The sequence below is a fragment of the Canis lupus genome, chromosome 32 (genome assembly GCF_048164855.1).
Source record: "Canis lupus baileyi chromosome 32, mCanLup2.hap1, whole genome shotgun sequence".
NCBI classification, from domain to species: Eukaryota; Metazoa; Chordata; class Mammalia; order Carnivora; family Canidae; genus Canis; species Canis lupus.
This window is the reverse complement of record NC_132869.1, coordinates 21,124,640-21,137,540: the sequence shown is the minus strand read 5'-3', so window position 1 is coordinate 21,137,540 and position 12,901 is coordinate 21,124,640. Positions and strand designations below refer to the sequence as shown.

At 36.1% G+C, this 12,901-nt stretch overlaps 1 protein-coding gene across 6 annotated transcripts in view; it reads right to left on the bottom strand.

Annotated features, from left to right (window-relative positions):
• Positions 1 to 1,059: 1,059 nt before the first annotated feature.
• The window catches only part of MAPK6 (mitogen-activated protein kinase 6), a 36,233-nt gene continuing 24,391 nt past the window's right edge, over positions 1,060 to 12,901 (bottom strand). For all 6 annotated transcript variants that reach the window (XM_072808535.1, XM_072808532.1, XM_072808537.1 and 3 more), the window contains 3 exons: positions 10,079 to 10,243; positions 5,546 to 5,747; positions 1,060 to 3,424 (listed from right to left, as the gene is read on the bottom strand). In XM_072808535.1, the coding sequence (XP_072664636.1) occupies positions 2,323 to 3,424; positions 5,546 to 5,747; positions 10,079 to 10,243 (1,469 nt within the window). In that variant the 3' untranslated portion in view covers positions 1,060 to 2,322. The remainder of the gene's footprint in view (positions 3,425 to 5,545; positions 5,748 to 10,078; positions 10,244 to 12,901) is intronic.

Genomic DNA, 12,901 nt, shown 5'->3' with positions numbered 1-12,901 from the left:
TGTTCTCAAACTCTTCCAAAAAATTGAGGAGGGAATACTTCCAAAGTCATTCTGAGGCCAGCATTAACCTGATACCAAAATTAGACAAATGTGTTACAAGAAAACTACAGACCAATAACCCTAATGAGTACTGATAAAAAAACCCTGGAAAAAAAAAAAAAATCTCAAACACTAAGCAAACCAAATCCAACAGCACATTAAAAGGATTACATAATCAGAACCAAGTGGGATTCCTGGAACATAAGAATAGTTCAACATATGAAAAATGATCAGTGTAATTCACCACATAAAGACAAAAATCACAGGATTACCTCAATATATGCAATAAAAGCATTTCAACAAAATTCACCACCTTTTCATGAATTAAAAAACACTCGACAAAGTAGGAACAGAAGGAAACTACTTTAAAACAATAAAGGCCATATCGAAATCCACAGCTTAATATATCTAATGGTGAAAACCTGAAATCTTCCACTCTAAGAGTTTTCTTTCTTTTTTTCTTAAAGGTAATTGGAGTGTGTATTTAAACTCACAACACATGACTAGGATATTCAGCCAGAAAATAGTTGTATTTTTAAAGGTCTGTGAATCCAAATGAAATCAATGAATAGGTCACTGGGAAGGTAGAAGTCTGGATATTAATAGAACTGGTTTTATATAAAACAAGGATGGAAGACAAAGAGAAAAGTGAGGGTAAAGGAAAAAGGGTTTTATATTTGGATAGGTAAACAGACAAGTTCTTGATCAAAGGAAGGATGATGTACTGTAAACCAAATACACTTAAGGAGGCTCCTCTGTCTGTCCTTCAAAGCTTCCACATGCATCTGATAGCTTTGAAATATATAAAGCCTTATTCCATATTAACGTGTGAAGGCAAATCAACAAGAGGTTTCCGCGTGGACCAAGAACCTTCTTTTAAGCTGTTTAACCTAAAATAGCTTAAAATACAGACACAACTTAAAGATGCCAAAAAGTGGAATCAAATAAAGGTTTTGCTAGTGATTTTTATTCTTTCTAGCAGGTAATCTGCATTACCTAAAGAGTTCGACAGGAGCCATATTCGCTGGCCATGTTTTATTTGTCCTTTTCTTTGAACAGGATAACCAAAGATACAGACAGTATTCAATAAAATAAAATAGATGAAACGAATTCTAAGAGACTGCAATGCCACATGCTACATTTAACCTAATTTTATTCATGCTTGCCTTGGGATGGGGAAGAGATCATTCAGTAAAAACATACAGTAAAAACAAAATATGTCTTATCATGTACAACTTTTAAACTACAATAATGATGTACCTTAATTACTTCCATGCACACAAGTCTAACATTACAGTTTTTTTTTTTTAAAAATAAACACAGTTAAGACTTCTAGGAGCATTTTATAATAAAGTAATTCCTAATGTTTCTTTGTAGATAGATCAAGCACCTCCAAAATACAAATTCCTATACACAGTGAGCGCTTTACTTAAAATGAATACTTAAGTAAATTAAGTACGTGGACAGCCTTAGGATGAGCTGACATTATATATTCAGCTTAAGTAGGCAACAAACCATAGTGCCAAATGGAAAAAGTGTATTTGCAAATAAATTTCAAAAACTAAGTTAACTTTTTATAATTAAATACAGAAAATATACTGATTTGCTAAAATAAATAAGATGTGATGTAGTAACACTTCACTATAAAGAATGCATACCAGAACATTTATAAACGGTGCGTGAATCTTATTAAGAATAGTTTACTACAATAAACGCTGGCTAAATAGAAGTGCATATGTGAAGCACTATGGGTGGTCTATGTTTTGCCACATACTTTTGTTACCTTGAGGTAGATAACACATGTGTACCAAATTCGGCATTCATTTTCAGTTGCTGCTGGTATCATGTGTTTTAAGAAATGTGTACAGTATGAAAAACTTGAAAATACTCATGAATGAAAAATGTCTTAGGAAAAAAATAGATATTTTCATGCAATTATGTACAGTCTCACTGTGTAAATTTCAAGGCAAGATTTTGTTTCCTGTAAAACAGATCATTGTTCTATGAGAGAATGTTTTTTACTTGTCTTAGTGCATTTCTTTTGTCTCCTCCTGCATTGCATTATTTTGCTCTACTCTTTATTTTTGTGTGCAAACGACATGCCAGTTAAAATGAAAACCATCTCACATGTAGAAAAAAAAGTCTGGATTTTAAAAACCAAGAACTAATAAAATCCTTTCTAAATGACACCATATGATTCAAGTAAAAAAAATGAAACACTAGTAATAAAAAAGACAAAACACATTTCATGAAGCATACAAAGAGAAATGTCTGCTGAGTGTTTTAGTTCAGATGTTTCAGAATGCTGCTGTATGTCTTATGAGGGATCTGAGGGGAAGATTTCATAGCAGAAGGTGTTAAGGTGGCCTGTATTGACTTAAGTGGGGACCCAACCGGACTGTGAAACTGCGGGATGCCTATGGATTCGAGCTGCTTGTTAAAGAGGAACTCCCCACTGTTGTTCAGAAACCCTTCCTCATTTCCTCTCTCTCCAAGCTTCCCATCCTCTACTGGCTCAGTTTCTAGCATTTCAGTATCCTCTTTCCTGCTAAAGAACTTGTCCAAATAACTGGTGTAAGTGTTTTCCTTCTCAATTTGTTCATCCTTCCTCACCTCACAACAAAACTGATTTATGAGAAAACAGTCCTCCCCACCACCCACAAACTGGCTATCCCAAGAAGATTGGTATAAGGCTTCCAACTGAGCCAAATTTGCCATTCCCTTTTCCTGTTTTTCTCGGCTGACTGACTTTGATATCAAACTTTTCAATTCTAGTTGGGACACTGAGCTATTCAAGTCATTTAATTTATCAACAACATCAGTAGGCTCATGTTGTGAACTAAGCTGAATAGTTCCTGCAATAAAGGAATCAAAGTCAAATCCCTGATTCTTTTCCCTTTCTTTCTCAGCCAGTTGCTGTGATGCCTCCTCTAGAGCTATCTGGGCTTTAACCAATCCATTCCTTTCACATTTTGACTTGCCTTTCTTATCAGACTTTTCTTTGCTTTGTTCTTTCCAATTGGAAAGATCTATAATAAGCTTGGGTTCATAATAATGGTTAACTTCACTCTCTCTCCAAACTAAGTTATCTAAATATGATGATGACCTTGTTTTGTAGTTACACGTATGGCTACACTCCAGATCACAGTATTTGTTTTCATGATGATCTGGGTACTGCCAACAAGGATCAGTAGAATAATTGGTATCAAAAGCAGGATCCTCCAAATACTTTTCACGATCTCCATCCAAATATTTTCGAGGATCAACCTGTACTTCTTCTTCATCAGTGACATCAGACAGAGCTCTTGGGTCAAGCTGAACTTCATCAATATCAAAGTTGTTATGTATAGGCCAATCATGCTCTGAAAATTGACAATCATGGTACCTGAAAAAATTAATGCATCACTGTTAGTCCAGGTATAGGATTTCTTTTTCAAATTCACTGAGCGCCTTTTAGGTGAAAGCACTCTGCTAGGTCTATGGAGGGACAATAGGAGTATAGCTCATAATTTTAATGGATAGGTAAGATCTGTTACTAAATAACGTAATATGAGGCAATTTTGGTAATTACCAATGAAACATAATTACAGTAAAATTCTGAGTCTTCCATTCTTAAATTTTAAGACCAAAGATCATTTCACATTTACTCCGTCTTTTCTCTATTCTATTTTTCATTTACCTTCAAACACAAATGCAGATAAACATCTGAGTAGCTGGCATGTCTATGTTCAATTCTAACAGTTTCATACAAAGAAAAAATACTCTGTGTCCACAAAATCTCAATCAGGGATTGTGGCTATCTCTAATCTCAATCAGGTCTCCTACAGATTTTCACTCTCCTGGTAACAAGTCAGACTAGAACATGAGGAATGCTTTGCTGGAGTTCATGAATAGAAAAAAAAACTTCTCCATGTATATGTACTACTGAATGTGATATTCTCTTATTGACACATCAGAGCAAGGTGACCATTCCATGCCCAAGTAGAGGCAGACTGAGACACAGACGCACACAGCTGGGGGATGGGGAGGAAGGCCTAGAAAAGAGACTGGAAGACATTTGAGTATGTATGAAAGAACTATATGTTGACAGTAGAAATGTTCATGTGGACCAACAGGTCATTGCCAGACATGTAAATGTACAAATACCTCAACTTTTTAGGAGGGGAAAAAATGCAATAACTAAACAAATTAATTTTAATATTAACTACTTATTTAATTTTAAAATACTGTTCTTTTAAACATAGAAATATATGAAATTCTAAAGTTTTAAGACTGTCATTCATAACTCTGACACCTGGCTAAATATCAAAATTACCCGAAGATTTTAAAAAATATTGATACATGGGGAGCTTGGGTGACTCTGTGGGTTGAGCTTCATTCAGACTTTTGGTTTCAGCTCATGTCATGATCTTTGGGGTTGTGAGATCAAGCCCCATAAAGGGCTGTGCGCTCAGTACGTAGTCTGCCTGAAAGATTCTTTCTCCTCCTCCTCCCCCTCTGCAGCTCCTCCACACATACTCTCTAAAATTAACAAAATCTTTCAAAATAATAATATTGATTTATGATTACATGCTACAATCCTACTTTGTAGCAAAATTGTATCTAAATTTCCCTGGAAACTTAGAAATCCTAAAAGAAAGCTGGGGGGGCGGGGGTGGAATTTTGAACTAAAATGTAAAATGTTGGGCGGCCTTGGTGACTCAGTGGTTTAGCACCACGTTCAGCCCAGGGCCTGATCCTGGAGTCCCGGGATCGAGTCCCACGTCAGGCTCCCTGCATGGAGCTTGCTTCTCCCTCTGCCTGTGTCTCTGCCTCTCTCTCTCTCTCATGAATAAATAAATAAAATCTTTAAAAAAATAAAAATAAAAAATAAAATGTATAATGTTACCTGTTTTGATATTTTCTACTATTCAAAATAGAAGAGTCCCTTATACTGAGCCCAAGATTAATTTTGTGTCATTAGGAAAATAGATTTGAACAGCATGTACCATGAAACAAAATAATTTCTATTCTAAGGTATAAGAGATTTTACATAAAATTTGAGCCATTATGAAGATATCTATTTGGATAAGGATCAGTCTTGTCATCCAACATCTTAAAAAAAAATTGTGGCATTTATAAAAGCAATAGTTTAAAAGGGTTCAGATTTCTAACCTTCAACTCTCAAGTTTAAAGGACCTTATATTTGTTAACTAAACATGCCTTAACAGCTTAGACATATTTCAAAGTAGAATTTACATTTTCCCATTATGTATATCCTAACCAGTTAACTATTAAATATTTAAATTACATAAAGGCTATTCAAAGATATTATAAGTTTAGCACAAACCCAAAGAGACCATCATTAAATTTTGAAGACATCTACACCGTTTTGTCATATGTAATTTAAAAATAAAACTTACTGCATTACGGTTTATTGAAAATACAATAAATGAGCCATAATTATATAGTATGTGCATTGTGAAAATACAATAAATGGTATTTTTCTAACTTAGGATCAATTTACCTTTCCCAGTTATAAATGTGACTATGAGTTTCATCCATAAGTAAAATATCATCAACTTCATCTTCAATATGAAAAGGATGACTTGAAATTGGCTCATCCATTGGAAAAGAATATATGCTCATGTAAGGATGGGAAAGCGCTTCTTCTGCTGTCAACCTATCCATTGGGCTAAATGTCAAAATTTGTTCCAGGAAATCCAGTGCTGCAAAAGAAAGGGATAATACATCTTAACTGTATTAGAGGTCATCAACCAAAGAAGCAAAAAAAGGGATTATACAATTAAAAACTTAAGTTTATCAGAGAATAAAATTTACCCGATTTATAGATTAAAAAGTAAAGACATTCACTCAATACAGTACATATTTGAAATCTCATACTATGGTTTCATACTATGGTCAGTTACAAAGTAAAAGAATATATTAGGTTGAACCATATGAAACTTCTATTTTTGTCAGTCAAAAATGGTCAAAGAACAGCAATTTCACATGGTTCAACCTAATACTATAGGTCATAATCTCAGCTCTGCAACTCACTAGCTTAAATGAATTACTAGCTGTAAAGGGTTTACTTAAACTTGCTGAACTTTAGTCTCTTCATGTACAAAATGGATATATAGACAGATATCTTAAAAGGTATAAAATTAAATGTAAAGCATAGCGTCTAGTGCTTAATAGAAAATCATTTACCCTTTCCTTCCCTTACCTCACTGACGAGCTGTTGTACTAATTTGTTGATCTCTGTTTCACATCAATCACACTCCAACATATTACACAAATGCACTTGTTCATTTTAGGGCTTTGGAAGTTACCTATCACATACCCAATTCTTCCCACTAACTTAGCTCATAAGCACCTAACTCATCCTGAACAACACCTGTCTTCAGCCTGAAGGTTGTCCTTATACCACCGCACGCTTGTATGCCTTATGATTTACACCAACCCTCAACTTTGAATCATTTGCTCCATCTACTTTCCCTGTTCCTAGCCATACAGCACTGATGAAAGCTCAATGCAAAAACCACACACACACACACACACACACACACACACACACACAGAGCTCACTACAAATTCATATTGTAGAACTGCAATTTGGCCTTTGCTACTGCTCAGCAATGTTCCACACCATCTCTTTATGCTCTTAATCTTAATCATACCTAAACCCCCTTGACATTTATCTCAATCCCTACTTCTTCACTATGGCCTGTCATATTGTCCTCTTATTCTTACCTCTGTCTCACAGGAAAAGACAGTCCTTCTTTCTAAAACTAAGCTATATTCTAGAAAGAACACTAGTCTCAATTCCCAAATTTCTCACTAATGTAAACAATAGCTAATTTTTTATAGCCTTTAATATTTTACAAAGTGCTTTCATATACATTATCTTATTCAATCCTCAAATCATTCCAATAAAGACTAAAGAAACCTATGGCTCATTGCTACTCATGCCCTTCAGTGGCCCATGGCTGAGGCCTCTTCCACTCCTCCTCTTTACCCCCTCCTATTATATTTCCCTAATCTAGTAACTTATTTCACAATACCTCAAGCTATTATTGATTTTCTCGCAAAAGAGTCCATCTTAGTCCAGGGCTCTTGTGTCTCAAGGCAAGAGAGACTCTAAAACAGTTATAAAGGGCTGACCCAGCACAATCACCATTCTCAGAGAGAGGGGAGATATATATCCAGCCACACAAGAGGAATATACTCTAAAATCCCTAGCATTTAGGAACTGTAGGCAGCAGGAAGAGGAAGAGGTAAGAAACTAGCCAAGCTGAGCTCCCAAGTGCATGCAGAATATGCATATACAGACTATTTCCATAGTTGCAGAAAGTTCTATTGGCCAGCACTGCACTCAAGGAAATCAATCTATTTGCTTTGATGGTGCTGAAGTATACTAAGATATAGAAATACATGGTAAACTACAGCGGAAGGGAAGATGAGAGGTTAAGTACAGAGGAAAATGAAAAAAGGAGATTTCATCTAAAGATGAAAGACCACCAGGGTTCCTAATTGTATAAATGTGTTAATTCATATGTACTTAATCTTCTTTTTTTTTTTTTTCCTCTGGAGACCATGAACATGTGAGAAAAGAACATGTATTATAAGTCCCATTGCCTCATAATATGCTCTGCCCCCAAATAAAACTCCAATATTAATCAAAAAGAAACTGGTGTAGAGCATATCTACAGAGTAAATCTTTAGTCTCAGGAATTTAAAAACTGCATTGACTTGTATGTGAGCATAGCTCTGCCACTTATGAATACCAAAAACTTTTGCCTGATAGTTAATTAACCCATTATCAAACATATATTCAATGCATTATGAATAATTCCAGCTGTCAGCCAAATATTCAAATTGGCTCACAGCTAAGATATGGTCCCAATCCTAATGAAGGTAGGGAAAAAGATGATTCAAATTTGGCTAGACTGCAAATGCTTCGACAGCAATGTCCTATATTACTAGCCTGCCTCTTTTGATAAGACACAGCAATAGCAACAGTGACTCCAAAGGCAATCAAGGCTATTCTTGTACCTCAACCTGGCTGAGCAGGGCCATACCTGTAAAGGGTTTTAAAAATACACATGTGGGATGCCTGGATGGTTCAGTCAGTTTGAGCATCCGATTCTTGATTTCGCCTCAGGTCATGATCTCAGGGTCATAGAATCAAGCCCCATATTGGGTCCCATGCTCAGTGAGGAGTCTGCTTCTCTCTCCTTCTGCCCACCCCCGTTCACACATGCCCTTTCTCTAATACATAACCTAAATAAATAAATAATTTTTTAAAAGACACATGTTCTGCTCCCCACTCTACTTCTGAATTCTAACCTAATAGTCTGCATTTTTAAAGAGCTCCCACAGGGATCCCTGGGTGGCTCAGCAGTTTGGCGCCTACCTTCGGCCCAGGGCGTGATCCTGGAGTCCCAGGATCGAGTCCCACATCAGGCTCCCTGCATGAAGCCTGCTTCTCCCTCTGCCTGTGTCTCTGCCTCTCTCTCTCTCTCTCTCTCTCTCTGTGTGTGTCTCTCATGAATAAATAAAATCTTAAAAAAATAAAAATAAAAAAAATAAAGAGCTCCCACAGAGGATTCTGAGGCATGGTCAAATGCTATGTGATTACTGTTCAGTTATGAATAAGGATGTCATGACAGTGGCTACAAGATCAGGAGCAAGAAAACCAGCATTGGAATCTGATTGTGAAGATACACTTGAAGGCCAGTTAGGAATATAGAACTAGTGAAAATGAATCCTGCAAAACCTGCTGAAATTAAATACATCTGCCTCCGTTTTACTTAGGTATCCACTATATGAGTTTTAAGCACATTTGAGAAAAACAAAAAATGTCATTATGATTTTGCCATCCAGTTTTCTCAAAACACTTGCTACCTAATTTTAGTATTTTTACTAAACGTGGACCTTGAACCCTTAGATCAAGAATCAGACACTTAACCGACTAAGCCACCCAGGCACCACAAAACACGTGCAATTTTAAAACACTTTGATACATAATAACCTGAACCACATATAATGATCAGAGTGGGTGATATGTATAATGGTTATATAATTCAAAGCTTAAGATGCTTAGAAATCTATATATCCCTAAACTTGTTGATTCATGAGAGAGCTATACAATCCTGACATTGATGTGTCTTAATACAATAATTCTTAAATATGTAAGACAATCAACTTTTAGGAAAGATGTTTCTCATGTCTAACGCTCTTGCTTAAAAAAAATGTTATACTGGGGCACCTGTCTGGCTCAGTCAGTAAAGCATACAACTCCTAATCACAGGGTGTGAGTTCAAGCCCCATGGTTGGGTATAGAGATTACTTAAAAATAAAATCTTAAAAATCTTATTACAGGTAACTACTACAAGAGTTAGACTTTTGTATATTATGTATAGCAACAAATCCTAAAGACATTTCACTCTGAGACTTGAAATTATTTGCTTTAGTGGTCAACAAAGTTTTGATTCTCTCCAAGTTTCTACTTCTTTCAAGCTCGCACAAACTCTCACATTTAGCACCTAATATTAACACAAATCTACAAACTCTTATTGTAATGTGTTTGCTCATACAGAGTTTTGCTCTTTCCCCCATCTCTCCCTTGCCCTGAAGACTTTGCTTTCCCCCAACTCAATTCACTTTTCCATATCTAAGTCACATTCATATTCATATCCACACTTATCATATAACCTTCACAGGACTCTGTTTTAGCTCAGTGAGGGACAGTATTGTAGATGCTTGTCTATAGTAGATAATATCAGAGGTGTAAGCTGAAAAACCAAGATGGGAGTTAGAACCAGAAGAGAGGGATACACTTTATGGAATCTGAAAAATCATTAAGAGGAACAAAGAACCAGATCCTAGCCTAAGAGCCAGACCAAAAAGGGAAAAGCACTGAAGTTTTAGATAAAGTATAGCGTCTGAAGACTTTTTGGGATACAGAGATCCTACCTGAATGAGTGCGCATGCACACACACATGCACACTCACACACACCCCATTACATAATGGTTACTCTTGAGTAACCATACCTTCTCGACTAATTCCTGGAAGCAGCTGAGTTAAAGGTTTGTGTGGCTCAGTCATGTCATTTCTAATGTAAACTGGAATTACGCTGAGAAGCTCCTGACGATCTTCCTCATGTACAACAGGAATAGATTCTAAAATCAGCTGCATCTGTTCAAGTTCATGTGCACCTGGTGAGATAAAATAAACATCAAATACAATATAAATAAACACATTCTTCAATATTCACTTATTTGGCAACAGACATTCTAAGGCTATAAGAAATTAACTTAAATACTGTCATGACCAATGGGAAGAAAATGATGTTAACTGAATCCTTAACCAGCAAGTTTCTCTGCTTTGAATATCATCAATCTACTCAAAAAGCACATCTATTTCAATTTCTGCTCACTGACATATTTACTTTTGACTGCTTTGATTCTATAAGATACTGACCCTTTAAGTTTAGCCTCATATTAAGGTATCACAAAATAGTGAAAAATTTGGATTCAAAAGATGTAGATTCTAGTCTTGGCTATACCACTAATTAACTGGCTAGATCTTTGGAAATCTTAGCATGGTAATCACTTCATTTCATCATCAGTAAAATGGAATATTGGCCTAGATTTACATAACAAGTTTTTTTTTTCCAGGTAGCATTTCAGGACCACTATTCAAGAAATAATAGGGGGAACTTTAAGCTAAATGGTGACTAGAAAAAAAAAAAAAACACATTGTTTGCTTTTCCATGAATTTCTAGAATTCATTCAACCTCTACATTTTTCTTGAGTACCTGCTATAAGCAAGGCACTTTAAAATACAACTGTGAAACAAAAGAGACCAAGTCCCTGCCTTCATGGAGCTTACAATCTAGGAGAGGAAGATAGATAATAATTGTCAACATTTATGTCAAATGTAGCAAATGTTATGAAGAAAAATACACTAAGCAGGGAGGATAAACAGCACTTTCAGGGGAGGACTGCTAATTAATACAGGATGACCAAGGAAGGCATCACTGAGAAGCTGAAAACTGAGGAAGTTGGAGAACACATCATGCATTCAAATGGAGGAAGGGAGTTCCAGGAAGATGGAAAAGGTGCAAAGGTTCAGAGGAGATTGGGCTAGGTGTGTCCAAGAAACAGTAATTAGGGATGCCTAGGTGGCTCAGCGGTTGAGCATCTGCCTTTGGCTCAAGGCATGACCCTGGGGTCCTGGGATCGAGTCCCACATCGGGCTCCCTGCATGGAGCCTGCTTCTCCCTCTGCCTGTGTCTCTGCCTCTCTCTCTCTGTGTCTCTCATGAATAAATAAATAAAATGTTAAAAAAAAAAAAAAAAGAAACAGTAATTAGGTTAAGTGTAGCTGAAATACAGTGGCCACAGGGGAAGTATTGGAAGATGAAGTCTTGGAAGTATTGGAAGTCTTGGGAAGTATTGGAAGATGAAGAGTGGTAACACAATAAATACAAAGGGTTTGCTTTATCCTGAATTTGATAGGGAGACATGACAGAGTCTAAAGAAGAAAAATGACACTTTCTAATTTAGTTTTCAGAGAACTCTTATGGCTGCTATGTGGTAACTAGGCTACAGACAGCAAATATTAAAGCAGAAAGGCAGTTAAATCCTACATGAGGGGGCACCTGGGTGGCTCAGTGGTTGGGCATCTGCCTTTGGCTCAGGTCGTGATCCTGGGGTACTGGGGATCAAGTCCCACATTGGGCTCCCCATGGGGAGCATGCTTCTGCCTCTGCCTTTGTCTTTGCCTCTCTGTGTCTCTCATGAATAAATAAAATATTTAAAAAAAAAATCCTACATGAGACCAGGAGAGACATAATTGACTGAACTATGAAAAGGTGGGTAGTGATAGAGATAATAATAAGTAGTTAAAAGTCTTAATATATTTCAAAGGAAGAACCCATAGAATCTCTATGAAGCCAAGATTTTTGACTCAGCATCTAAAAAAGTGGATCTGGTTTACTAAGATGAGGAAGATAGCAGAAAAAATATGAGGGGGAAATATCAGGAGCTCAGTTTGGGTAGGTTAAATTTTAGATGCTATTAGACATCTTAGTCCATGCCTTTTTGTTCTGTTCATTTGGGGCCTATACCTAATAAACAGATCTCCCACATGCTTTTATTGAATGGTTCACAAATCTACCAATAAAGCAGTAGAAAGGAACTAAAATTTGATCTTTCAAATCATTTCACAAACAATTCCCATTAGTTGCTTAAAGTTTACATGGATTTAAGATCAAAATTATGTTATTTAAATGTGCAGCAACAAGTAATATGATATTTATTGTACGTATGTTGGAATGTACCTGAATTTTAGCAATTTAAACTCTAATTGTTCCTAGGAAAAAATTCAATCCACTTAACCATTTAGTTTCCAGGAATCACTGGTATTTTCTCACTCTGCCTAGTGGAAATTCAATCACTATCACACATCACAGAAGAAATTTCAGATAAATTTAAGGGGAAAACTACAAAAGATTGGTTAATGTCATGTAAGCTGAGTGCTCTTTAAAAAAAAAATTCAAGGGCATTTATGGATACCATCCTTTCTTCAATAATGCTTTTCTGTGTACCCTTATCTTTTTTTTTAATTAATATTTTTTTGTAAGTAGATCCTGCTCCATTCCCTTTCTTCTGCTCTTAGCACAATTTGGGAGTGGTGAGAGGGTCATTCTAAGATTGGTTAGAGAGAAAAACAGTAACGTCAAAAGGGAGAAAAGACCTAATTCACCACCATGTCAATTATCAAACTAAAAAATCTTTAATACCCTATTTCCGAATGGGAATTCCTCTGCCTACTTTTCTAAGTATTCTGGCTCCATCTTAAGTAGTCATA